The sequence below is a fragment of the Penicillium bovifimosum genome (assembly GCF_028826915.1).
Source record: "Penicillium bovifimosum strain IBT 22155 chromosome Unknown utg000005l_segment0_segment0, whole genome shotgun sequence".
Lineage (NCBI taxonomy): Eukaryota > Fungi > Ascomycota > Eurotiomycetes > Eurotiales > Aspergillaceae > Penicillium > Penicillium bovifimosum.
Window position 1 is genome coordinate 3,018,416 of NW_026622714.1, and position 26,284 is coordinate 3,044,699.

General features: G+C 51.0%; 8 protein-coding genes across 8 annotated transcripts; 1 reads left to right on the plus strand and 7 right to left on the minus strand.

The window, feature by feature from the left end:
• Window positions 1-1,060: 1,060 nt before the first annotated feature.
• On the plus strand, window positions 1,061-2,724 carry N7515_006347 (3-deoxy-7-phosphoheptulonate synthase class II; the record flags this gene model as incomplete). Its single annotated transcript, XM_056667091.1, has 6 exons — window positions 1,061-1,082; window positions 1,145-1,254; window positions 1,312-1,375; window positions 1,433-1,525; window positions 1,580-1,631; window positions 1,689-2,724. 6 exons carry the CDS (start codon window positions 1,061-1,063, stop codon window positions 2,722-2,724), a joined length of 1,377 nt encoding a protein of 458 aa, XP_056520687.1.
• A 608-nt stretch (window positions 2,725-3,332) lies between these two features.
• Window positions 3,333-8,135, minus strand: N7515_006348 (uncharacterized protein; the record flags this gene model as incomplete). The annotated part of the gene is made up of 3 exons (XM_056667092.1): window positions 3,333-3,891; window positions 3,947-7,837; window positions 7,897-8,135. The coding sequence occupies 3 exons, from the start codon at window positions 8,133-8,135 to the stop codon at window positions 3,333-3,335; spliced, it is 4,689 nt and encodes a 1,562-aa protein (XP_056520688.1).
• A 927-nt stretch (window positions 8,136-9,062) lies between these two features.
• N7515_006349 (lysophospholipase family protein) lies at window positions 9,063-11,168 on the minus strand (the record flags this gene model as incomplete). The annotated part of the gene is made up of 3 exons (XM_056667093.1): window positions 9,063-10,260; window positions 10,315-10,981; window positions 11,123-11,168. The coding sequence occupies 3 exons, from the start codon at window positions 11,166-11,168 to the stop codon at window positions 9,063-9,065; spliced, it is 1,911 nt and encodes a 636-aa protein (XP_056520689.1).
• A 2,347-nt stretch (window positions 11,169-13,515) lies between these two features.
• Window positions 13,516-14,537, minus strand: N7515_006350 (putative short chain dehydrogenase; the record flags this gene model as incomplete). Its single annotated transcript, XM_056667094.1, has 3 exons — window positions 13,516-13,827; window positions 13,895-14,230; window positions 14,328-14,537. 3 exons carry the CDS (start codon window positions 14,535-14,537, stop codon window positions 13,516-13,518), a joined length of 858 nt encoding a protein of 285 aa, XP_056520690.1.
• A 2,557-nt stretch (window positions 14,538-17,094) lies between these two features.
• Window positions 17,095-19,807, minus strand: N7515_006351 (uncharacterized protein; the record flags this gene model as incomplete). The annotated part of the gene is made up of 2 exons (XM_056667095.1): window positions 17,095-19,477; window positions 19,554-19,807. 2 exons carry the CDS (start codon window positions 19,805-19,807, stop codon window positions 17,095-17,097), a joined length of 2,637 nt encoding a protein of 878 aa, XP_056520691.1.
• Window positions 19,808-22,258: 2,451 nt separating this feature from the next.
• On the minus strand, window positions 22,259-23,017 carry N7515_006352 (FMN-binding negative transcriptional regulator; the record flags this gene model as incomplete). The annotated part of the gene is made up of 1 exon (XM_056667096.1): window positions 22,259-23,017. The coding sequence occupies one exon, from the start codon at window positions 23,015-23,017 to the stop codon at window positions 22,259-22,261; it is 759 nt and encodes a 252-aa protein (XP_056520692.1).
• A 597-nt stretch (window positions 23,018-23,614) lies between these two features.
• On the minus strand, window positions 23,615-24,331 carry N7515_006353 (uncharacterized protein; the record flags this gene model as incomplete). The annotated part of the gene is made up of 2 exons (XM_056667097.1): window positions 23,615-24,000; window positions 24,082-24,331. 2 exons carry the CDS (start codon window positions 24,329-24,331, stop codon window positions 23,615-23,617), a joined length of 636 nt encoding a protein of 211 aa, XP_056520693.1.
• Window positions 24,332-24,822: 491 nt separating this feature from the next.
• Window positions 24,823-25,855, minus strand: N7515_006354 (putative oligosaccharyltransferase subunit ribophorin II; the record flags this gene model as incomplete). Its single annotated transcript, XM_056667098.1, has 4 exons — window positions 24,823-25,062; window positions 25,118-25,402; window positions 25,455-25,653; window positions 25,710-25,855. The coding sequence occupies 4 exons, from the start codon at window positions 25,853-25,855 to the stop codon at window positions 24,823-24,825; spliced, it is 870 nt and encodes a 289-aa protein (XP_056520694.1).
• Between the last annotated feature and the right edge of the window lie 429 nt (window positions 25,856-26,284).

Consider the following 26,284-nt stretch of genomic DNA (forward strand, 5'->3'; position numbering starts at 1 on the left):
GGTTCGAAGAGTATAGGATGTGGAGAGGTGAAGAGAAATTGACGGGAAAAAGCGAACGGAACGAACATGCTGACTCCTGAATACCTTAAGTATGTTTCCTTAGGAGCCGAGAACCCAAAATAAAAATCCAATTGAGGCTCTTGAGCCGTGGAGGGGCCCTTGGTTGCCTGCCTTAGCGCAAACCGAGCCAAATCCAACGCACTCACGCTAACCGCAGATGGCCACGCTACGGATAGTTCCGAGACCTGGCCAATCGCGGCTGGCGAGGCTCGCCTGCTCGGCCCGATCAGCTCAAGGTTCTCGCCGCTAGGCGTCCCATATCCTCGTGTTTTTCCACATTGGATACAGTGGACGCCATGGCTTAGGCTAACTCGTGTTCCGGTCAGCATTGAAATTACGTCCCATTTTGACTTGACCCCTTTCCTCTGCTTCCGTGGTCCGACTTATTATTAAATAGCCCTGCAGGAATATAAGTTTAGTCCGGGGTTATGGTAACTGCCCGCGAGTTCACATACACGTTCTACATATGCGTTTTACAGTAACCTCCTTGGTGTTGACGCACAGAGATCATGACTTTACTCATCCTGGAAAATTTCCCCACAGATCAGAACCTTATCGTCGTAAGTCGTTAGGTCTAGCTTCAGAGACCTACGTGTACAATTTTTCCATGTCACAAACTGTAAAGCTTTGGTATGACAATGCCATTGTCCACAGGTCCACTTTTACGATCTGAGCAGACAGGCAGTTGTGGCCTGAGGAAGCAAGCCTTTCCGCCTAGTAAATAAGGTATGTATCTAATGAGTCATCTGATTTCCGCAAATAAGCGCCCGCCTTGGCGTTTGCCGAGGTCACGTCCACTCAAACTTTAGATTTCTTTGTTTGATACTCGAGTCTTTGATACTTATTCGGCCCAAGTGCACTTCTAGGGAGACTGCTTGATCAATTCTTGTCACCACACGTCGAGACATTCCTGCCTGTATCTCTCTGTTGTTGATTCCAGTGAGGACCATCCCTTCCGGCGATCATTTAAAATACCCCCACCTTGAGGGATCAATTCGCCATGGCTGAATGGAGCCCTAGTTGTAAGAAGCAAATAATTCAAACCGTCGACCTAACCAATTCGATATCACTAACCATCTCATAGCTTGGATGCAAAAGCCCATCAAGCAAGACGTCGTCTACGAAAATGCCCAAGGCTTGAAGGATTCACTAGAGAAGCTACAGAAGCTTCCTCCTCTTGTGACCCCGCAAGAGGTATGTCTTCTTCACTCCGACACACGATGTCAGATCTCATCCTCACCTGCATCATAGATCATCAGGCTCAAAAAGAATCTCCGAAATGTCGCATTGGGCAAAGCATTCGTTTTGCAAGGTGGTATGTTGGACTAAAACATCCATAAAACGAGATATGTCGGACTCATGTTATTCCTAGGCGACTGCGCCGAGCTTTTCGATTACTGCAATCAGGAAATGATCGAAGCCAAGGTCAAGCTCTTGCTGCAAATGAGCTTGGTTCTCATCTGGGGTATGATATAACCCCACCAAAAGCAAAGAAGCTCCCAACTAATTCACCAATTAGGTGCCAACAAGCCCGTAATCCGCATTGCTCGGATCGCAGGCCAGTTCGCCAAGTAAGGAACTCCACCAGTCGATCGAACTCATCATCACAAATCTAACATCAACCCCAGGCCACGCTCAAGTCCAACAGAAACCGTGAACGGGGTTGAAATGCCCTCTTTCCGCGGCGACAACATCAACGGCTTCGCAGCCGACCCCATCTCCCGCCAACCAGACCCATCCCGTCTAGTCTCAGCCTACTTCCACTCCGCAGCAACCCTAAACTACCTCCGCGCCTCCCTCTCCTCAGGCCTAGCAGACCTGCACTCCCCTCTAGACTGGGGCCTCGGCCACGTAAAAACCCCCTCAATCAAAGAGCAATACACCAAAACCGTGACCGCAGTAAAAGATGCTCTACGGTTCATGCACACAGTCGGAATCGACAAAGACCGCGGCTTCGAAACAGCCGACATCTTCACCAGCCACGAAGGCCTCTCCCTAGAATACGAGCAGACTCTCACCCGTCTCCTCCGCCACCCCGTCGAACCAGGAAGCGGCGCAACCGCCGGATTAGGCTACTACGCGACATCCAGCCACTTCCTCTGGATCGGGGATCGCACGCGCCAGCTCGGCGGTGCGCACGTCGAGTTCTTCCGCGGAATCGCCAATCCCATCGGTATCAAGATCGGTCCCACCATGGCCCCCGAGGAGCTGGTACAGCTGCTTGACGTTGTGAACCCGGATCGCGAGGTCGGCAAAGTGACCCTGATCTCGCGGTATGGAGCGGCCAAGATCGCTCAGTTCCTGCCGGCTCATATCGCCGCTGTGCAGGCTTCCGGCCATATTCCTGTCTGGCAGTGTGATCCTATGCATGGCAATGGGCAGAGTACACCGTCCGGTGTGAAGACTCGTCACTTTACGGATATTTTGTCCGAGTTGAAGCAGGCGTTGGAGATTCATCGCGCGGCCGGCTCGTTCCTTGGTGGTATGCATCTTGAACTTACTGGCGAGGCTGTTACTGAGTGTGTGGGTGGTGCGGGTGGCTTGACTGAGGAGGGGCTTGGAGAGCGCTATACGACTTTCTGTGACCCGCGCTTAAATGAGAAGCAGGCTTTGGAGTTGGCGTTCTTGGTTGCTGGGTTCTACCGTGAGGAGTCGCAGGATTAGCCTTCTTATTGCCATGATTTGGACGAAACTTCGTTGGTATCATATACGGATTTCAATACGACATGTCCGATTTTCGAAGCAACTAGAGATGTTCGGCTATTTCTTTGAATCAAAAGTTCATGTGTTGCAATTTCTCAAAGATCAATAACTTGGAATATGTTCCTAATAACTGCGCTGGTTTCGAAATATTCGTCATCTAAGACAGCCTGGTGTTTGCTCAAGGATACAACATTTACAATAGGAGATGGGACTTAGGGACTAGTATTGATGATTTGGTATGGCAATCATAGAAGAGGATTCAGCACCAAAATGGACTATTCTACTTTGGCAAAGCGGCTACAAGCGGAGAACGGACAAGGCTGGCCATTATGAGACATCTGAGCGTCTACCCTGAGCACGTAACTGTTTTCAGCACCCAATTTACCGTCACCTAGCGTTGTGGTGTAATATGCATGCAGATGTACTGGGATTGAATAGTTTAAACTGAGATATGCACAAAAACAATTCAATTGATCAGCTCGCCACGAGAAAAGCAAAACAGATAGTCCCCATATTTACAGTGACCGGGTATGAATGTACAAAATCAAATAAAACACGATTAAACCAAATCATGGAGCAAGCGGGCTACCAACGGCAGGCTTGTAAACAAGGCTCTTACGGCGTGCAGCCTCCATGCGGAACCGACGCTGACGCCTCGATTCTTCATCATCCCCCTCATCAGACAGACGACCAGTAGGCCTAGAACTCGGGAAAAGACCCCGATTTGTCTGTTTCGGCGGGCAAGACTGCTGCACAAGCTTGGATCGATTTCCAAGGAAGGCGGGAGTAGCAGGGGACATGCCAATGGCATCCAGATTGGCAAAGTTGTACCCTGGAGTAGCGGGGAATTTGTAACTATCAGCAGATATTTGTTGTGGGGGTGTAGCCGGTTGCTTGTGAGTTGGAGGTGTGATCTTTCGGAAACCCTCGACGGCGCCTGGGTTGACACCACTGCGACGTCGACCGGCAGATGGAGCGGGTGACTCGGAAACGCGCACGAGCGTGCCGTTCACGTTGCTTAGTGCGCGAGGCTCCATGCTCTTGCGGCGCTTGGCGCCTCCGCGTGGGACAATGGAGCTGTCAACCGCGTAGGGAGTTTCGTCGAGCCATTGGTTCTCGCGTTCGCAGCTAGAACGAAGATGTTAGAAATACAAATTGAATGAATATAGGAATGGAAACTTACTCGAGGACCCAGCCGACTCCAACACATTTAACCAGGCCAGCTGCCTTCTTCACCTTCTCCAGAGTTCGAAGACCACCATCCTTGTACACGACGTGGGTGATGCCAACCCTGAAATCCTTGAGCTCCGGACCATCAGATGGTGAGAGACTGGAACGGGGGTTCCAAGACCAGGATTTCACGCAACGGGCACCCATTTGCTGCAAAAGCTCCACAAAGATACCCGAGGCATCCTCGCCCTCGGTGGTGTGGACATCCACATGCACGACCGCGCCATGCAAAGCCTTTTGTTCAGCGGGCAGGCTACGACGAGGCTTTTTAGCCGGGCTGGCTGCACTCGGTGAAGCCATCACGGGTGCCTTCCCACTACTACGTCGAGCCGTGATGGAGCGTCGTTTGGGTGTTGGGCTTTTGCTCGCCCGTGGAACCTTCCGGGAGGGAGTCAGAACAGGGGCATTGTCCTTGAGCGTCATGAAGGCTGGTTTGCGAACACGGGGGGAAGAACGAGTAGGAGAGGTACTCGACAGGGACAGACCTCTCTTGCGCGACAGTTTGAGAGGCGATACGTCGCCTTCGGCTTTCAAAGGCACTTTTGATACCGTGTGGATAGTGCGAAGTTCGTCGCGGTGAACTTTCATTGGGGTCGACGGGGCAATTGCAGGGCCGTGGTTTTCCTTGTCTTCGATTGCATCAAGCTCGTTGTTTCGTTCTTGCGGGGCTTGGGAAGCAAGAGCATGCTCCAGATCGTTCGAACCCGAATCAGGATCCTCGAAGATATCCGTGCTTCTGCAGGGCAATTCTATTATTTGATTGCCCTCGTAAATTGAAGACCGCCGTGAAGTTTGCTCATGCTCAGGGCTCATCCCAGCCACGTCACTTTGTGGCTGGAGTGGCAATTCAGCAAACAAAGATGGAGTGTTCAACAGTGGGCTTCTTGACAGATCGGGATAGGAAACACCACCGGAGTCTTTTGGAGTTTCAGTGTTGGTGCGGTCCAAGGGTCCTACCAACGAGAAAACACCACGGCGACGCGGCCGGAGTGATCTAGCCTGAGAAGGGGTATCCTGTTCCCACCGGCTAAATTTCTGTGCCAACGGCGTGAAGCCTAAGCTACGCTTGGCAGGAGATTGGTGCTGGTCGACAAGGCTGGGAGTGTTGGAGAGACTCGGTGCCATCAACGCAGGGCTGTTGAACTGAGTGCTTGGCGTCGGGCTATTTGCTTCATGCAGGGGCATGTCAATGTTATCATTCTTGGCATTCTTGGCATCGAGAGTGGATCCAGTGTCATTCTCGATGTTGGCTGGGCGATTCAAGAACAAGGGCGTTGATTCACCGACTGCGGGACTCAGCAGTGGCGAAGGGATTGCTTGCTCTCCTTGGAGCGGACTCGCGATATCCTCCACGTGAATGTTCTCAAGTGGCGGAGCAAATTGGGAGTGGATTGTAGAAAGCTCAGACTTGATGGGTGTAGGCTCGGTGTCTTCCACCTCGATGTTATCGCTCATGACTTGGTCCTCTTCCTGGGGGTCTTTCATAGCGTCATCTTGGCCTTCGCCTTCGCCTTCATTTTCCAGTGAATAATTCGAAGCAGCTGGCGATTGGGTCTCCTCCTTGTAAGCAAACTTAAATGGCGACACTGGAGGCGAAACAAGTTCCTCCATTTGTGTTTGAGTCCCCATTTCCGCCATCGTGGGCTCTGGCGTTGATTCTTGGAGTCGGGATCCAGTAGTGAGGTCATAAAGCTCTTCATTCTCAATCTCCTTCTCCAGCTCGGCCAGTTCTTCTTCGGGGTCATTCATGTCCTCCATCACTGAATCTGTTGTCTGGGCCGTTGCTTCATGCGAGTCATCCCCTGCGACGTGCGCATCTTCCATGGCATCAAAGCAGATTGTTTCAAGCTCTTCGTACTCATAATCAGCCTCATCTTGGATGTATTTGTCTGTCTCGGACTCCGAGGCTTCCTGTAGTTGTTCGTCACAGAAAGTTTTTGCAGCAGTGTGAGCATCTTCCATAGCATCGAAGCAAATAGTATCAGCCTCTTCGTATTCAAGGTGGTCGTGTTCCTCCGTGTCCTCAGGATCTCCGTCGGCTTCGGAGTATTCCTGGAGGTCTCGCCCATAAGGGTCTTGCTGAGGCATATTGGCACCTTCCATAGTATCGAAGCAAACAGTATCAATCTCATCATATTCAGGTTGGTCGTGTTCTTCCAGTTCTTCCGTCTCTTCAGAATCTTCGTCGACTTCAGAGTATTCCTGAGGAGCTTGCTCATAAGGGGCTTGAGCCATATTGGCATCTTCCATGACATCGAAGCAAATGGTTTCAAGCTCTTCATCCCCAGTCTGAAGTTGTTCGTTCTCATACTCTTCGGGACCTGAGTCCCCCTCGGCTTCAGTCTCAGCCTCAACCTCCGCACACAGATCATCGGCATTTAGTTCGTCCTCTGAACATTGGGCTGCTTCGGTAGCCACGTCATCTCCCCGCTCAGGAGGGCTCGATGATGACTTTCCATTAAAAGACAGCTCAATTCCGAAGATGTCTCGAGCCACATCTTCGACCATTTCAGTGTCCCTCTGGAAATCAGTCTCGTCAAAGTGGCTTTCCCTTGGCGAAGCAATAGGGCTGGTCGTTTCATCGAGCTCAACTGATTCGGTCGGAGTCCTATCATTGTCGGTTGGTTTGGGCTCACTGACTGATGCACGGGCTGAAAACATTGAGCTTTTGAATGGCGAGGCTATCCTCTTAGCAGGGCTTTGAAACAAAGGGGTTCGAGCCGGGGCTGCTGCCGTAGAAGCCTTGAACGGCGACTGCGAGAAAGAAGCGCCTAATAACCCTTTCTTCGGTGACATCTTCAGCGGAGAAGGGCGTCCAGGTGTGAAATCAGGGGCGGAAATCGGGTTCACGCTGTCCTGGAAAAGGGAAACCCCGCGATTAGGGGTCTCTTTGATGGAGAATCGGAATGGTGATGATTGCGGTGGCCTTCTAGCAGGGCTAGACATGAACATAGAGTCGCTGAAAACAACTGAATTGCCAGGTGGAAGAGCGAGATGGCCGTGGTCTGCGATTGTGGTCTGGCTGCGGTTGGGAGTGAAATTGATCTTCCTGACTGGAGAATTGAGGCCAACGCCTTCTGATCCGTGTTTGGGGGTTGGTAGTTTCGGCTCGCCATTCTCGTCTACAAAGCTGGTAGCCTTCTTGGGGGTAAAGTTGATCTTCCGCACGGGAGAGCTCAGTCCGGCGGTCCCTAGCCCATGTTTCACGGGCGAGTGAACAAGCAGTTTGACGGATTGCTTAGTGTCATCCTTGATTGTGTTCAGTTCATCGTCTTCTGAATCGGAGCTTGCGTATGCCGACAATGTCTTGGCCACTTGCTTGGCCTTCTTAGGGGACAACGGTTGAGGCGCAGCCTTCTTCGCCGCCGGCTTTCTTCCGCGAGTAGTTGTAGCCGCCTTGCGGACGGGGGTCGCCGCAAGACCGGTCTTGCCAGCACCTGCACCATTAGCGGCTACCCGCCTACGGCCAGCAGGGGGAACCTCGGGCTCGGTGTCCTCGGCGTCAGAACCAGCAACGTCTTGGAATTTCACTGTCTTCTTCTTAGCGGGTCCACGCAGAAGATTCGATCGCATGGTGGTCGAATTAGTCGCAATTTTGATGGTATTCGGTTTCGTCTCAGTCGTATCAGCAGCTGCTCGCGTCCGCCTGCTCGATGCCGCCGTTTCACGAGTCGCGGGGGCCTTGGCTGTTGTACCCGCTCTTGGTCGTCCCCTGGGCTTAGGCGCAACCTCAGGCTTGGACGCGGTAGCTTCTGTTGGAAGTGGGTTCTTCCTGGGTCTTCCGACGCGCTTCTTTGGCGGCTCTTGTTGTGCTAGCTGCTCTTTGCTGTCATTGTGTTGGCCTCTTGACTCGTCGGTCGTAGGCGCTGAAGAAGCCTTCTTTCCTCGAGCTGTCGCGGCCACTTTTGGCTTGGTAGCTGGACGCCCGGGGGTCGCCCGCTAGGTTTCGTCGGTTTCGTTGTGATGAAGCCCAGTTCATCATCGGAGTCCGCATCGGTATCGAGAGCGGGGGTTGCGGTCCGTGGTGCGGGTGTCACTTTTCGAGGTGCTTTCTTCTTTGCCTCGGTCGCAGCTGTGGATTTGGTCGATGGCCGTCCCGCCCGTTTCGCGGGGGACTGAGGGATCACCGCAGCGCGCGCCATGCTGATGTTTTTGCGCGTTGTGTGTTGTGTGGTTGTCGCAGTCAGTTTTGGTAAGCGGCGCTCATGGCGGGTTCAATCGGTCAGAGAAAAAATCTTGGCCCGAAAACTGTCGTCGCAGGTTACCGGGGGTTGTCGAATGGTTGCATGAAAATGAAGCATGGATAAGCAAATCATCACTGTGGAGGTGGAGGTCGATCCGAGGTTGATTGTTGTCGCGCGTCTCCATGGCAACGCACGTGACTTTGTCTACACAATTCAAAACAACCAATAACTAGTACAACACAGTGAGTTACAATGAGCCTTAGAAGAGAGTAAAGAGACTTATTTGTATGTAATCTTTGAATTATCTGTAGTTATATGCCACCGGTTACTTAGAGTGACTCAGGATATGCAGTTAGTAAAATCAACATGGAGATCACCCCCAGTAATGACCAGGCAGTGCCAAGGCATAAATATGCACCAAGAGGCAGACAGCAGACCCATCAGGAGCTTGACTTTGTAACTTGTTGAATCTATGTGATATTGGGACAGAAGCTTGATAGAATTCACGCAGGACAAGTTGTTTGGAACTGATATACAACCCCATGTATCAACCATACGAAGTAGACATCAGGCACGTCATCAATATTTGAATTCCCAAGGTAGAGTGTCAATACGAAGGTTATCATCACCAATGGTGTATCACGTAGCCCATGAGCGAATAATGGAATGACGCATTATGCATGACTACGGATGGATACAGGACAATACAGGACACCCAGAGATCTAGAAGAGAAAAGGACACGACGATGGCCTGATGACACCTCGACCGTGCCCGGAGAAAGGATATAATATGACAAGAAAGAAAAAAAAATCTCATAGATCAAGATCAAAATGCTTGAATTTGGCATGAAAAGAAAGAAGAAAGACTGAAACCTCCATCTTACACTACACAAAGCTGAGAATCGTCACGGCGGAAGCAACGATCGTGGACAGCACAGTAGGAAGACTTGCGGAGGCAGCACTATCAGCCAGGAAGAAACTGGGCTCGTAGTTGTGGGGTGTGGTGGAGTTCACAGTGCCATTCCAGCAGTAGCGATCGAAGCACCGGTTGCAGATATCCGGGAGGGTGGTTCCCGTACGCTCGAAGGAGCGGCTAAGCACAGCGCAGCCAACGCACGACGACCAGTCGGCGTCGAGGGTACTGTTACCCATGGTGGCGACCTCGTAACCGTTGAGGATGATGTTGTCGCGCTGCTGGTCGTCGGTAGACAGCTGGAAGGTTGAAACGTTGGAGTGGAAGGTGTAAGGGGCATTGGGGATGTACACAACCAGAGGCGCAGGTCCGGTCAGGTTGGAGGTGTCACAGCCGAAGAAAGTCGGACGGGTGTTGAGTCCCAAGTTAACGAAGGTGTTCTGATCTGGAACGGCGGGGAAGACGGTGCCGTTGCCGATTCCAGTGCTGTTCAAGCTGCGCTCGTAGGTCGCAACGAGGGAGGTGCCGTTGGGCCAGAAGTATGTGGTGTCTGCCGAGGAATCGACAGCGAAGATGACGTCGACATGGCGCTCGGGCTGGATGAGAGGGTGGAGGGGGAGGTTCTGCAAATCTTCGCCTCCGTCGACGACATCCAGTGCTGTCTGGTCAGCATACGGCGAGGATTCTTTGTTGTATTGGTAGAATGGGTTAGGGTCGTAGACGGCGATGTCGTCTTGCGACTTGTCTAGCTCGGAGAAGATGTTGTTGAAAACGCTTTTGATGAAGTCGGGGAGGGTGGTGGTGTTGATCTGGAGGAGGAACTGATTGAACAAAGTGGAGGAAGTTCCAATCACGAAGCCAGCACTGTCGAAGCCAGCGATGCAGCTCTCATTTTTAGGAAGAAGCCCCCCCTCGAACCGAGAGCCCAGGTACTTAAGCGGGACGAAACCAAAGATTGTAGGATCAAAGGTGCCAAACTCCCACGGGTTGAACTCATAGACGGTCGAATTGCTGCCAACCACCAGCTCATCGGGATTGCGTCCATCTGCAACAACCAGCGGCATGGGATAGTTTCCATCTTGGAAATCGGCGGTGTCGGCGATGGACGACCAGGTGTAGCTGATACCACCACCGGTAGCATTGAACATTTGATAGGCCAGAGCGCGGCCCCTATACCCAAGTCAGCAAGCATGCCTTCAGCCCCCACGAACAAGAACCACGTACCAAATATCAGTGAGTGAAGTCTCAAAGCCGGCCTTCTTCTTCGCGTCGACAGCCTCAGCTAGATCCTTATAATAGCTGGCGGAGTCCAAAAGCTGGATACCACCGGTATCAGGGCCCTTGATGATCGAGTTCCCAAACTGCCATACGGCGCCTGCCTTATGCGTCTGCAGCTTATCGATTGTGGTGAAGTTGTTGATAAAGATTGAACCCAGCAACCAGCTGCCCCCACTCAAGCCAGCAATATAGGTAGCGGACTGCAGCAGACCACCCAAATGCCCAGCGGTCGACGCATTGAACGACCGGCTGTCGAAAGCCTTGACCGCACCGGCGCCGTTCATCAGCGCACGGTATCCGCCGCCGGACAGGGCAATGCCGACATTGGGAAGGTTTGACGAGTTCCCGGAGTGTTTGTCGAGATACCCAACCACGTCAAAATCGCCGACGTTCACATGGCCGAAGAACTCCTTCATCGCCGGAAGGGTCTTTTCGCGGCGGCCTTTTAACCATGATGTTTCGTTCGGGGAGAGTTTCGCCGCGCTGCGGATTGTCGGTCGGCTTGCTGGGCAGCTGACGGCTGTCGGTTTGTACCCGTCGGGCGCGTCGGGAAGGGCTCGTTGCACACCGGCATATGTGATATCGGGACTGACACCGGAAACAGCAATTGCGCCTGAAGGAAAGTAATGATTAGGTTTCTGATGGCAATGTTTTTGCGCACGCGTATGCGACCATTTAAAGTAAGTTAAAGGACGCTGTGGCTGGAATTACCCCCACACGCGAAAGACCTGCGACCGAGGGAAGGTGCACTTACCAGGCAATACACCTAGAGCAATAGAAAGTAGCGCAGAAGCCTTCATGACGGTATCACAACAGACTGCAGGGATAGCGCACAACAATGTTGTGATTCCTCCTGTCAATCAGTAGGGGGATCCCTCCGTTCTTATGCGCCGGGCCCGCCGGAAGATCAGCCAAGGCTCCGATCTTCTAGAAAATGGGGCTGTCCGAGGCATGTTCAAGGCCTGTGATTTAATTTCTGAATAATGTTGTATGCAGTAATGTCAAATAACAGCGAGGCTGAGAGCTCTGCCTTGGTGGTAACATTGAAGTAACCCTCTATCTAGGCAGTGATGCAAGTAACGCAATTCCATCTTCTCTTCTACTGTGTATAGGCGCCGAGGCTGGGCAGGGGCTCATATGTCCTGAATCGGTTCGATCATCGGTTGACACGACGTTGATTGGAATTGACTGACATCGTTATACGCAGTCTGTATCTTACGATCTCAGCCCCCTGGGGCTGATAGGCATCCATATTTCAGCCTTCGTTGGATACGATTAATGCAACATTTTTATGCCCATGTCTCATGCCCAGGTGGATGCCAAAGAGTGGACTCATTTCAGATCGATCCAATCAAAACCCAACGCCCTAGGGCTGTGATTCACAAGTCTCGGACTGTGTATTCCGTAGAACTGTGGAGAGCCCTTGGGTCCCGACTCCCGAGGTCCCGAGGTGGACCCGATTGCAGGAACGAGATCTCTAAATAGAAATAATTGCGTCTTTGGTTGCTGGAATTGGGCAGCACAAGGCTACAAGCTGCACAACTACCCCGATCCGATCTTCGAATTTGATCGAGGGTGAGTTGTCCTGTATCGATTCATGCATCCTGGATACTTTGATGCTAGAGGGCCATAAGATGCCGCCGGAGACGAACACCCCTAGTCCTACACCTGGCAAGAGAAAGGCCAGTCATAAATAACAGCTCAAAATCAGGCCGAAGCCACCAGCACCGGGCCCGTGGTTATCAAGCCCCACAAGGTTGGATAAGCCGAAGCAACAGGGTGGTTTGTGATCTACAGCGGAAGGGCCGAGGCAGCCATAACTAATAGAGACGCGATATAGATGAAGAATCAAATATCAATGGAGAGAACACTGACTGTCTCGCACAAGGCGAGAGGAGGAAGAGAAGGAGAAGATAGAGAGCTATCGAACATGTGACTACAATTACATTTTGATGTCTCAGGCATCCAACAATAACTAACTTGGTCTAACTAAGTTACTGTAGTAGAACAGACTGCAATCTATGTGAACATGTCAGGTCTCCAGCAGTCTGTAAGAACATAAACACCCACCAGAAGAACGCGTTGTTAACCAAAAACCAGAAACCAAAAGATCAAACGAGAGCACCAAGGTTAAGTCCGTGACGCAATACGGTCTCCACGCTCCATTTGAGGGGACTGGATTCTGTGGCGAGAGCACCATTTGCTCAGCCCGGCGAGCTTTATTTCGACTTCAAAAACAAATCGACGAGTCAAAGCCGGCGGCCGAGTGTCCTGAGCTAATACGGGAAGGTCTCATCGTCAACGGCGGAATCGTGAGCCGCGGAGAGAACAATTTCTAGAGCTGGGATTAGCGCAGTTGACGTACACGAACTCACCAAGTTCCAACGGGCCTTGAGATCATATCCATGGTCTGAGACAGTTGTCTTGGACACAATAGAAAGTGCAGGACATGCAGGGAAACAAAGCAAGAAACACAAATAGCCGAGTCCAGCTTTTCCGCGGTTCTTGGCGGCTGTACGGAGTACGGAGAATGGCATTTCGACTATTCTGGGCTACACTGATGACGAGTACATCACACATCACACGACAATACGAGGTTTTCTTTCCTAGAATTAGCGCAGATTCTTCTTTGATTCTTTGAATGTGCGTCTCTCTGTTCTGATCTTTGGTTGATCTCTGAATACGAACTGAAATGGAGATCGTCGTGAGGTCAGGTGGTTGCTTCCCCAGACGCCTTGGTATATTCCGACTGGCTGGAGGGTATTTAGGGATAAATGGGACTCGGGAGTTCGTGCCGGGCAACGAGCGTGTGACTTCTACCTAGGTGCCACGTTAATATCTTCGATCAATGAAAGTGGGTCAAGATTTCCATGCAGCTAAACACTATTTTGGAGTAACAAGTTGACCATAACAAATGTAATAAGTCCATAACAATCATTATCCGATCTGTAGTCTAACGTCATTATAAGACTCGAGAGCCAATTATCGCCGTCCAAGAAAGCAAGGATCAGAAAATTACCCCCATACAGTCCACGCTTCGCTATTCCACCAACAAAAGAAGATAACGCCGTGCAATGAGGAGCCAAAGAAGATGGTCACACGCAGTGAATGACAACGCAAAATTTTGGATATTAGCCAAAATCACATCTACCACGCGGTGTGGCCACCATCGATGCGCAGATCACTGCCAGTCATGAAGCTGCTAGCATCGCTAAGCAAGAAGACGGCGGCGCCACGGTACTCCTCCGGTCGGGAGAGGCGACCAAGCATGTTCTCCTTGGGCCACTGTTCGCGGCGCTCGGGGAAGTCGATGAACAGGTTTTCCACCATAGAGGTGACGATGTAGCCGGGGGAGATGGTATTAACGCGGATGTTGTAGGTACCCCATTCAGCGGCGAGGTTGCGAGCAAGCTGGATGACAGCGGCTTTGCTGGCATTGTATGCAGGGCAGATCAGACCCTGTAGAAAAGAATTGTTAGATAAAGTTGAGAGGGTAGGACGAGACGAAGGGGGTCGGGAAACGTACCCGATTGGCAACGGTGCCACTCATAGAGGCAATCATCGCAATGCTACCACCATTGCCGAAGCGAATCATCTGCTTAGCCACAGCCTGGGAGGTCATGAACACCCCCGTGACATTCACCTCGAACATCCTATTACTATCCTGGGCCGAGTACTCGAGCGCCGGAGTCTCCTGCTGGATACCTGCGGCAGCAACGAGACCATCCATGCGACCCTCTTCATTGGCGATGGTCTCAACCACGCTGTTCAGAAGTTCTGTGTCACGCACGTCAATGCGACGGTAGTGCAACTCTGTGCCGAGTTCCTTTGCGCGCTGCTGAATCCGTGCAAACTCCGGGGCCTGGTGACCAGAAATTGACTTGTTAGCTTTTGTTCGAAGTGAACGTGATAGATTGGATGGAGAGTGTGAACTAGATTCGAGGGGAGTTTGAACATACCGGCTCCTCTAGACGGTCGAGTGCGTACACCTTTGCGCCGGCTTCCAGAAGTGCCTCTGCTTGGGTCAATCCGAGACCGCGGGCGGCGCCTGAGACCAGTACCACCTTGCCGGCGAGACTGAACTCGGGGATTCTAGCCTTGTGGCCCAGCACGACGGGTTGGGCGGTCATAGGAGCGGTGGGAACTTCGGTTTCGATGGCGACTGACATCGTGATGTAAGGTATTAAAGTATTAGATGAGAGTAGTGATAGGAAGGGCGATATAGGATATTAATAGATGGTATAAGATGGACTTCAAAGATCAAGAAGGACGATGGATGAATCAATTGATGAGGAGCCAGGAACTGGAGAATGGACACTGTTTTTATATCTTTTGTGGCATCCGGCATGTCAAGCCGAGCCATCCACGGCGCTAGGTTCACGATGTGTCCTCGTGAGCAGAAGAAAACTACCCAAGGACCGCCCAAAGAGGAAATCCAGACCTGGACCGGGATATTTTTGGTCCAGACCTCTTAGAATGCAAGCCAAACGGCCGTGGCAATGCATACGCAACCCTCTCTAATCTGGCTAAATGGAAAATTATAGAATGACGACCTACACATACAAGTTACGAGACTTGGCTATGCTATGAATTGACAGCAACAAGGAATGAGATTCAACAGACTGGATTTCTCTTGATGCGATCCCTGTACGGCTTGTTTAGATTTGCCTCATGAACCAACAGTCATATTCAGAGAAGTTGGCAAGCCTTGAAAATCAGGGATGGTCTATCCCCAGAACATGATTTAAGGGTTCGGATTTCTTATTTGGGAATCCCGGGGGTCTGGAAAGCCGGGGAACTTTCAAACGCCACTCGATGCTCCAGGTGACCTCTGGACTTTTCCAATCTCCCCCTTGGAAACGTGTACGTGTACGGTCTCTTAGAGAATGTCAGCCTCAACGGTATCCGGAGTCAGCTGATCGCAGATTAAAGTCCTAGTTCTGTTCCTGTCCGATCGCCGAAGCGATGAGGATTCATTGGCCAATTCATGAACTGTTCTTTTTATACTCAGATCTTAGATCGAATACTATATCACCATCTATTATTTATGAAGAAACAAACCTTGTTTCATCGCAACTAGATCTCAGATAAGGTAGTTATTACCTCGACTCTTCATACGAAATGCGGGGCCCCCCGGGGAAAATCGATTCCAGTCCAGAACCTTCGAAATAGCTTATTTGACTACCTTTAATCGGAATTTCTTTTTTATAGCAACTCGTGACCATCAGAGTCTTCCATTTTCCCAACCTTCCAAGCTCCTTACTCAATGAGGAGCTTCCGGCCACTCCCCACTTTTTCTTCAGTCTCGTGAACACATGATCTACATCTCCCCAATTCTTATTTTATTTCCCCTAGATTCGACCTCTCCCGGTATCGGGGTCACTACCTCCGGAGCATCTCCGACCATGACTCTTTATCTACCCAAGGGTCCAGACCCCCAGGGTTGGGCCCAGGGGTTGTGGGGAGGGTGGAGATTCCTACGGACTAAAAAAGCAAACCCAAGATCTATGAACACGGTCTGTGCATGTACTTTCTTTGAATCCTAATTAGAATCTGGCCTGGCCGGTTCTTCTATCAGGTCCGGCTCTTCTATTGACCCTGTCGTGCGCCTTTGCCCATCCCGCTTCGAATGGGCCGCAATCCTCACGAACTGACTGTTCGTGGATATGCATGGGGTCAATGATATCGGTGAAGAGCTGCGTAGCCAAGATACGACTCTTCGTCAAGAATTAGGTATCTCACATTGGCGTGGAGCATGGGGTTCTGGGCCTCTGTGGAACCTGACTGGGCAAAATACACATGTTGGAGTTGGAGTGCGCCATGCGCTTCGGCAAATTTGTTTGTGGACATGTTCGATTGATCCTCATTACATCTTGCTTTCTTGTGTCTTGACTCTTGCTATAGACTATTATCTTCGATGTAGTTAACTGCTAGAAATGAACCAGTATTCGTCCAGAATAGGGAACTTCATTACCACTCGGAGATTAGGGCCAGCTAGGAGGCGAATGCATCCATGGGCTCGATATTAGCCTCACTGTTTATCTGTACGATAGTACGACGGATATTCAAGTAAACAGGGAAGTTGACCCCTAGGTACCATTGTGTCATGCTTGATCCTCGTATCTCACTGCTAAAGTCCGGAAAACATTGTGGCTCAGGGTCGAAGACGGATACTGCACTGCATACAATGCAGTCAGAACTCTCTCAGGCAAATGGAAGGGATTAGATTGACTTAGATAGAATACCCGGCCAATCAGCCATCCAACGCAGAATAGCCCACGAACAAGACAGTCACCAGAATACCGAAAGTGGCTTTCCGGAGCTATGTACAATGATTTGTTCTTTCCAATTCCATACAAGTACAGTAGCCAAAATGGAGGGGAATCTCAAGGGCAGAAGAAAGGAGTCGGAATAAAAACATGGCAATCACGCTCGATGCAGATTCACGTGGGAAACATGAGGAAACAAAAGGCCGTTCAGCCGCAGGAAATTGTCTCGGAGAATCGAGGTTGAAGACCATACAGGGCGTAAATAAATGAAGAACAGATGACTCCGAGTAAACGCCGATTCAAAGGCAAATGTGGTAGATATCATGAGATGTAAGAAAGGGCAAAGGGCCAAAGGAAAGAAGGAGGGGAATGTGATGCAATATAAACGAGGAAGAGTACCATAGTCTGGGCAGGAGTTGGTATTCGTCTTTAGTGTTGGTGGAAAGCCGGGATATGACTAGGCTTCCCGGTAACCCCAGATGCGCTTCTGTTCGCTCACCCACCACTTGCCGACTTGTTCGGCATCCTTGAGCCAAGCAATGGACTCTTCGCCATACTTGGGTTCGACTGCCTCGATCAAACTTTCCAGAGTCCATGCCTTCGTGAGGTGTTTCTCTCCGGGGTCCTCGCCGAGGTGGGTGAAGGTATACTCGAAGTCATCCTTCAGAGGGAGGATGAGGCGGTAGGGAATGTCGGCGGAGGTGACCGAGAGCATCGAGCCACCGGCGTTGATCAGTCCCATGTTCCAGGCAAGTCGCTTCGAAAAGCCATCTGGTTGAGACCGAGATTCAACCTGGTCCGCGCCCTTGTGCGCTTCGGGCTGGGGTTGATCACGGCGCTGAAGCGGTTCCTGGACGGAGGAGAGGAATGGTCGCAAGAGCGACTGGCCTTGGTACTCGGGAAGAAGAGCGGAGGCGATCTCGGAGTCACGTTCGTCGAGCGAGTGGGACTCGACGAGGAGATCGAGGATGGTGGGGATGATGGCGAGGGAGGTGGCGTTGGCAGTTATGTCCACTCGAGGCATCTGCGGGTGGTGGAAGACCAAAGGCACGCGGAAGTTGCTGATATGGCCGTTTTCGTACGTGCCCGTCATCTCCTTGTTGTCTTCGCCGAATGCTTGACCGTGGTCTCCGACGACAACGACAAGAGTCTCGTTTGCAATGCCTGTCTTGTCAAGCATGTTCATGATGTCACCAAGCCAGATATCGACAAATCGTGCGGCGTTCAGGTAGTTGTTCATCAGGTCGTGGTTGATGTTTCCTTGGTCGCTCATGTATGGTTCTTTCTTAAAGTCATCTGGTGTGCCCCAGGGGTGGTGAGTCGTGCTGGTGACGTGGGAAAGGAACATGCGTGTCTTGTTGTTTGCAACCTCCTCGAAGAGGTCCAAGACGTACGGCGCAAGCTCATTTTCAGCGTATCCGAAGTAGTTGATCTCCTTGCCTTGTACCTTATGTTTCGCGTCGGGGGATTCGAGGTCACTCTTGACAACCTTATGCTTGAAGCCCATGTTTTGGTTAAGGATGTCTTGGCGATCATAGTTGTCGGTAATCGACTGCATGAAGACGGACTTCCAAGGATGACTGAGCGCTTCGGACTGGGTCTGAGAATCGTTTTGGCGGCGCTGCGGCGATTGCGACTTGCCTTCATTGAACAGATCGAAGATCTGGGGCAAGCATGGCTGGTAGATTTGAAGTCCGGACTCCTCCAGAAGATCCACTGGCAAAGGGTTGACACCACAGTGGCTTCCCAAGATACTCTTGAAGGTCAAGGAGCTACCCGTCAAAGCGCCACGCACATTGAGTCCTCCCATTCCTTCTTGTGGCGGTGTTCTCCACGGAGAGTGGCTCAGGTCGACCTTGGTTCCGTTGCTGTCGGTTGCAAACTCGCCGGTGAGCTGCTGAGCGACCGGGGTCATTGTCACCAGACGATCGATTGCCTCCTTGACATTTTGCTTCTTGTGGGAGGCGAGGAGACCTTCAAACATAGGAGTGCCCTGTTGCATGGGGAAAAGCTCTTTGCGACCACTTTCAAGTGTTAATAAAATTACATGGTTGACCTGAACGGAGTGCTCATCAAAGGCTTTTTTCAGCGGTTCGTAGATGTCACCGCCCAAATTCGAAATCATGAGCGGATCATTCTTCGGGTTGTAGAATCCACCCTCATCACCACCGCAAACAAAAGCAAATTGGTTGTCTTTCTCCGCACGCTCGTTGGGGCTGAGATGCCAGCGGGTGAAACCCGGGGGCGGGTTCTCGGGGAGCCAGCTAGCTCGTGACCATTGTTCCACAAAGGACGAGTCCGGTTCGAACTGAGGACGGGTTTCGCCATTAAGATCCGTGACCATCAAGGGGAACGGCACCGCAGGCTCACGACATCCTTCCACTGTAGGCGACTTTCGGTGGAAAGCCTCGAGTAGCGTCAGCGGGAGAGCTCCGGATAAATGGTCATACGGTATGGCGGGTCGACTGAGTTCCAAGAAAAGCAGTGAGACACTGATTATGACTGCGGGAATAATGCGACGGAGGGATCGGAGGTCGGTAAAGGCCATGCACGACTTGCTGGGGGCGGCGATCAATGTATAACGGGCGTTGTATCCTCCCATGCACAGGTCTCGGATTGCCTGCAACCCAAGTCCGATAAGGTTGTACAAATGCGAATGAAGCAACCACGATACCAATCCGAGGACAGTGGCCGCAGCGGTCACTGTCGAGATACCGCTGAGGAGGATTTTCATCGCTGCTGGGTCGCTTAGGAAGCTACCGCCAGCTGCCCAGGCGACCTCGGCACCGGTCTGCATGAAGAACCCGAACTGGATGGACGAGGCACCCCATGTGATCAGGCTGATTCTGACGTTAGTAATGGTTCCACAAACTCATTTCCTTTGTCTTCGACCGAGGACATTCGGGGGAAACATACGATAGTGCCCCACCCACCACAGTCGAGAGCCATTGCCATTTATTTTCCGGCGCAGGGAAACGCAACAACACCCGCACGGCTATAATGACCAGTACATCGGGTAGAATCAGGGTTGGCGAGTAGAGAACGAGGAGGAGGAATGGTAATGAGTGAAAATGCAAAGCAATGTGTAAAGCCTTGGAGGCGAGACCGCTCACGACGAGGGCCGAGAAAAGGAACGGCGGCAGCGGTGGTAAGTAGGCGAAGATAGACATGTTGGAATCATTTCATGGTATGGGGAGATGCGAAATTAGGCGATATGAACGAAGGGGTGGAATGAAAGTCAACAGCCAGTCGAAAAAGAATAAACGAGAGAGAGACGGGGCTGAGACGAAAGACGAAAAGAGTCAGAGGGAAAGAATCAGGGGAGAAGAGAGGAAGGAGTAAGGTCTTAAAAAGACTATTCTTAGATTGTTTTTTCGTATTTGAGAAATACCAAGGGGACTGAACGAGACCGAATTAGCGATTGGGGGAATTGTGCAACTTAAAAGAGGCTCCAAATGAACCCCAAAATGCTTGTTTCGATTGCTTTTTTTTTTCTCGTCTTTTTTATTTAATTTACGTGGGTCCCCTTGACACAGTTCTCGATGTGAGAACCACTTTTATTTTTACTTGATCTCCATCTGGTCCATCTTTTATTCATTCTAATGCTAATACTATGTAAACTTTTCTATACTCTTGTGCCTACCTCAACCGTGGAACCCCTTTTAAGGTTAGACTGTTATTTCAAGAGTCAGCCAGAAGGATTCATAAAAGACCGAAGGCTGTACATTGTACGTATTCTGTACGAACCAACAGCCAGTACTGCGTACAACTGTACAATTATGTCCAGCCAAGCGGGGGAACCAAGTGGACCCTGCATCACGCTATGTCCAGCGATGGAACTTGGAGGCTTTTCCAGACACCAACACTCACGATGATTCGTCCCGCCTCGCCCTCCCAGCTGAGACAAAACTGGGTCTCATTGCCTCATCCGTGGGAACTCCCTTCCTAACAGAGCCCCTTGTCCGCCCAACTGCGAAAAAGGGGAACACGGCACGCAACCTCGTGTGAAAGTTATTCCTTTCCACTTGGAAAATCCGGGGAAGAAGGCACGTTCAGTTTAGAGGCCGATACGACCCTGAAAAGATCTCGGAGGGTGACCTGTCTCCGACTCTTGCCCCCGCTTACAAAATCCACTCTCACCCATGGACACCATGGGTGACGTTGAGGCTCCCCCTTTTTACTGTGTATCAGGTTCATGAGATAGATTTGCTTGCCACTGATGAGGACAGTACTAACCTTCAGCCCTGGGATAGGGCCGTGTTCATGGGCACCATGATCTTCTTGATCGTCGGAGGTCCCGTCGCTTATGGGGCTTGTGAATCTGTTGAGATCTAAGCCTTGTGGCGAAGTGTTGATCTCATACTCATATGTGGGTAAAGTAATTCCACTTTGTCTCTCGTGCAATACATATGTCGTACAGTATTTGGCCCTTTCGTGATAAAACAAAACTAACCAGTCAGTCTCAATGCTCTCTGCATAAGACTTTGCCTAGAAGTAACAAGAAAAGGTTAAGGGGTCGAGGGAAGCAAATTTTCAAGTTTTCTTGGCGATAGAAGCAGATTACTTCTGGGGAGTTTGGTGACTTCTGTACGCAGTACGTCAAGCATGTAGATACCGATGCAGTTCTGTGGTTTTATTACAGTTGGCAGTCATCAATTGACGCGAATATTCCCGCTTGTCGGTCCCATGGAGATTTTCATGCACAGATTCCGAGGTCTATTCTTAGTGCAAACGGCCCCCAGCTGACGAGTCTGAATCATTCGCATGTGCCGAAGCCCGGTTCTAGAGAGGCTAGTGAATCAAGATCTTGATGAACTACTGTGTGAAGCAGATGAGATTGGCACTAGCAACAGATGATAGTATTAGTGGACTGGGGAAGAGAAGGAGAAGGAAGAAGGAAGTGGACTATCTACTCTGTGGGTGTGATGCACCTTGATGATGTTCTCAATAACCCGATTTAGCTCGGGACGCCTAATTACATAGATGCTGCTAATTATGCGCTCAACACCTTGTCCTCACCCTCCTTCCTTCTCTATTCCCATCACATGATCACATGTGACGAACAAACGACAGCTAAGGGAACCTAGAAGCGAAGCATTCCTAGGAAGGAGCAAGCACTGCGCCGTGAAGCGAGCTACAGCTTTGATAGGTTTGATAGAGCTCTTAGCTCTCGTCTGCTTGATCCTGTTACGATGATGCCAATTCCTCAAAGATAGAAGAGTGCATTTGAACTAGAATATTGAAGACAGAGAGGGAAGGAGAAGAAGGAAGAAGGGAAGTGAGAGATGGGGCCTTGACATAGATCCTCACGTCATGTGTTCTCATCCCTCCGTCTAGTTCAATGCACCTTGAGAAGCAAACAACAAAAGTAATAATAGAAAGCAAACCTGTCACACGTGACAGATCCCTCATATTGTTTTCGCTTATAGCTAGGACTCTACCCTTATCCCGGCAGATTAACTAACTAGTTAACTAAGTTAGTTTACTTTTAGCTAGTTAGTTAATCCTATCGCTATTGTTCTCTTTGAGGTCATCTAAGGTGAAAGGGTTCCAGTATCAGTCTTATACTAGGTAGGTACTCATCCTTCATAATCACAGGGTATCACAACACAAATCAAGCATCAACGAGCCTTCTGCCCACTCTCCCTAACAGTCTCAGCAATCCCCTTCCCAACATCCGATCCCAACTCTTCAAAGCCTCTCACAACCCCCTCTCGATCCCCCTCCCCCATCTCCTGACTCATCTTAAACTTCCCCTGCAACCGCTCAATCCTCACCTCAATCCCAATAATATTCTTCTTCAACAACTCCACATAACTAACCGGCGCCTCCCCCACATTCCAAGCACTCTTCTTCTCGCCTCCAGTATACCCCATAATCCCCGTCTCCGACTGCCGCGACAAATCCTCAATCTGTGTCTGCAAGAACGCCCCCGTCTCTTCCGCCTTGCTGTTACAGTACACGCTGATCTTGCCGTACGCCTGCACGGCCGAGTAATTCCACGTCGGGACAACCTTGCCAGAGACCGGCTTGGTTTCCGTGTAGAACTTGGGCGTGACGTAGTGGTGGTGCGGCCCGTTGAAGAGGATCAGCACTTCGTCGTTGAGCTCGAGCTTGGGGTTTCCAGCGGCTTGCTGCTCGGCAAGCGCTTCCATCAGCGCTTTGGCTTGTGGGTTCTGTTTTGCGATGTGGCCGCGGAGTGTGCCGGGGGTTTCATCGCTGGATGGGGGTACGTCGAGGACAAAGGGGATGTGGCTGGATTGGATGAAAGGGTAGCTGGGTGATTTAATTGCTGTTGTCAGGATGCCGAGGGGGTTGTCGCGGAGGAATTGGTGGAGGATGGGGATTTGGCCCTCGGCGTGCACGGCGCGGAGATACATGGTGAGAGGTGGTCGATATGTAGTAATGGTTAATTGGTAGGACAAGGAAGATTCAAATGGATGCGGGGTGCGGGGTGTCTTATTATCTGCTCGATGGGGCAGTTTAGATCGTAGACTAATGTTACTCCGTAGATGTAGTTCTTGTCATTTCGTATCTGTGCTGTGTGATTGGCAGTCGGCGCCGTAATATCATCGCGAATCGGATCAGATATGCTTCCGAGTGGATTCTCACAGGGCGCAATGGCATTAACTCTTGGAGCTACATTGGCCAATGTTCGGGTTCTATCCACAACGGCCCTTGAGGCGTGTCAATCCTGAATGAAAAGCGTCATTGCTTTGAGTCATCTGCAGCTACACAAGACAAAGCGTCATAGTGAACCTTGGACGGACTATCTCGAGTCGGATTTCGTTGGAATAAAACGGAGCAGTTTGCCTCGCCAAGAAGTCTGGTATTATGAGTAGGGATGATTGAAACTACTATACAACTGATTGAATAAACGAATGGAGTGAACGCCAACCAATGATCCAAAACACCCAAGTACACCAGACACAGTAAACCAAGCGCTGCACAAAACCCTCAAACCTGAAGAACGAGAATCAACCTATGCGCGACACAATCTCGTCTTTCCCCAGCCGCGCTAGAACCCCCTTCTTCAACCCAAGGAACCGCTCAATATCCCCCGGACGCATACCCTGCCTATCCCGCATGGTCAACACCTGCTGAATAGTCAATGCATCCAGGAACGATCTGCCCGGGTGGCCCGCCCGACCAAAATCCTCCGCCTCCCTCTCCGCAGCCTCGGTCAGACGTTGGCGAGAGGTGACAGCTAGCAATGCCGGGTTGGAAGCTTGCGGGAAGACGGTTTGCATGGAGCCGGGACGGTTGAAGGTGCTTGAGTTTGAGAGTGTGGGAGAAGGAGTTACAGGGCCGATGGAGCGGAGCGAGGCGGCAAAGTCAGGGTCTCGGCCATCCATGTCAATTGCTGTAGGCCTTTGTCAGTATTGCTTGATGCTTGACGAAATCATGTTCGCTTGTTCGGATGTTGGCGGCGGGGTATACGCACCATCAGATTTCACGCCGGAGGCCTTCTCTTTTGAATGGTATGTCGGACCTTGAGAGGAAGGTGCTGGTGCTGGAGGTGAATAGCTGGCTTCCGACTTGGGGGGCGGAGTAGGCCCAGATGTAGGCGCTGCTGTGGTGTCTTGCGGAGCTTTGCGCGGACCCCGCGGTGGAGGAGCTGGTTGTTTGGGATATTGGCGCCGTGCGGCTGCGCCAGCCGCTGACTTAGCTGGCTTCGAAGCAGCGGAACCCATTGAGGATTGTAGGTTGTGGAAGTGGGATTGTGGTGGGAGGTGAAGCTTTTTGCGGCGGAGCTCGGGGAAAATCGCGGAGGTCCTGAGGTCGCCTTGGCATTTGATCCGCTGACACCATTACTATTGTGACGTCAAAACATACTTATCAACAAGTAGCCCGGTGAATAGAAATTTGATTGAAAATGTGTTCTAAACTTCTAGTCGACATACGCAGTTTACGACTGATGTTTCCTGGACCGCCGGGGTTCACGGTCCTTTTCTGGGGAGCTCAAAACGGGAACCCCTATGTAGGACAAGCCATTTGGAGACAGAGCCAGTGAGACCCATAAATTCTGAGTTTGAGGGTCTATATTTCGCACAAGGGAAAAGATGCAAGGTATCAAAGAGCTAAGATACAACACTATCGTGGTATCATATCTCATCGTAGTTTGGGAGCACCACAAGAGGAGACTAAGACCACAACAGAGGAATTTCATCAACATTTCAGAAGTTTACCGGAGGCCAGCAAGGCGTCGGCCCTGCACTTCACCTAGAGCACGACTGCCACTGATGAACGCGACCACGCCGACAACTGCCACCGCCGGGAGGACCTGGAACAGGTTCCAACAAGTATAGTAGAGGAAGAATATTCCCTCAAACGCAACCAACGATCCGAGGAAGACGGCGTGAGGAAGAGGGGCAGATTTAAGGGCGGAGGGTAGGTGGTTAATGTTGGCACCGAGGAAGAACCACTAAGAGGAACCGATTAGCGACATTTGGCGCAGTGATGTGATCTGATCGACTTACCAAGCCAGCAAGGGCGGGAATAGCAGCGCCAACCATGGCAACAAATGCCAGAGTAATGATAAACGGCGGGTTAGACGCAGACTCCTTGAAAATGTGGTGGATCTCGGGCTTCTTGCCGTATCGCTGAGTCTCGACGGTTGGCACGGGCTCGTTGGGGTTACGGTCAATCGACAATTGGAAGGCAGAACTGTCGTATGCAGCAGAGCCACCAAATCCACCAATAATGATACGCGCATCAACGGGGTCGGACAAGGAGAGGAATTGAATTGGGAGGTCTTTCTGAGTCTAGATGGCTGTGTTAGCTGTGCTGCGGGGAGTTGTTTTGAAGGTAGCATACCAATTCGACTCTTGATTTGCCATTTTCTTTGGCGTTGAAAGGGTAAGAAATATCCAATCCAGTCTGGGCATCCTTCAGCAGGAGGAAAGCCTGATCTGGCCGCTTTGCGGAGCTTCCTTCCTGAGCTGTCAAGGTGACGCGTAGGGTATCGGCGCCGGCAAGGGAGACTGGACGGGAGAGCGGCTTAGATGCAACGAATCTATTCCGAGTTTAAAAATTAGTATCATGTACTTCTGTCCAGTTCCTAGTACATACTGTTCCTTGAACCCTCCATTCACACCAGCACCCTTAGGTTGAACGGCCACGGTGGCATCAGTAAAGCCCCAAGCTGTGGCTGTGGCGCCAGGCAAGGAAGCCGCGGCCAGAAGGCAGAAAGGAACAGTGGCCTGCCACAGATGCATTGTAAAATCAGAAAAAGTAATCAAAAGAAGCAACGGACAATAAACAGCTATTGAGCTGGGTAGGTGGAGGATGAAGAAGGTGCAGAATAAGGCGGACAGCTGCTGCCGATAAGCGCCGATCAGCGTAGCCCTAATTTCTTTTCTGCTCGATCGCCAGCACCGGGGCATCCTCCATCACTTGACTTCGCCTTCTCCGCCACAAATACGCCTCTGGCCTCCGCCTAGGTCACAAAAGGCAGTCTATAAACTATTTAGACATAAGAGTGGAAGGGTACATCCCTCAAACCGTGAGTTCTACACCTTTACGTCTGCCCTAAACCCGAACTTCTCCCTTCCGCGCACTGCGGTCTTCTGACGTCGGCTTGCCCTGCTGAGAACAACCCCATATATTGCCACAATAGCTGCATTGATGGGGACAATAATTAGTCT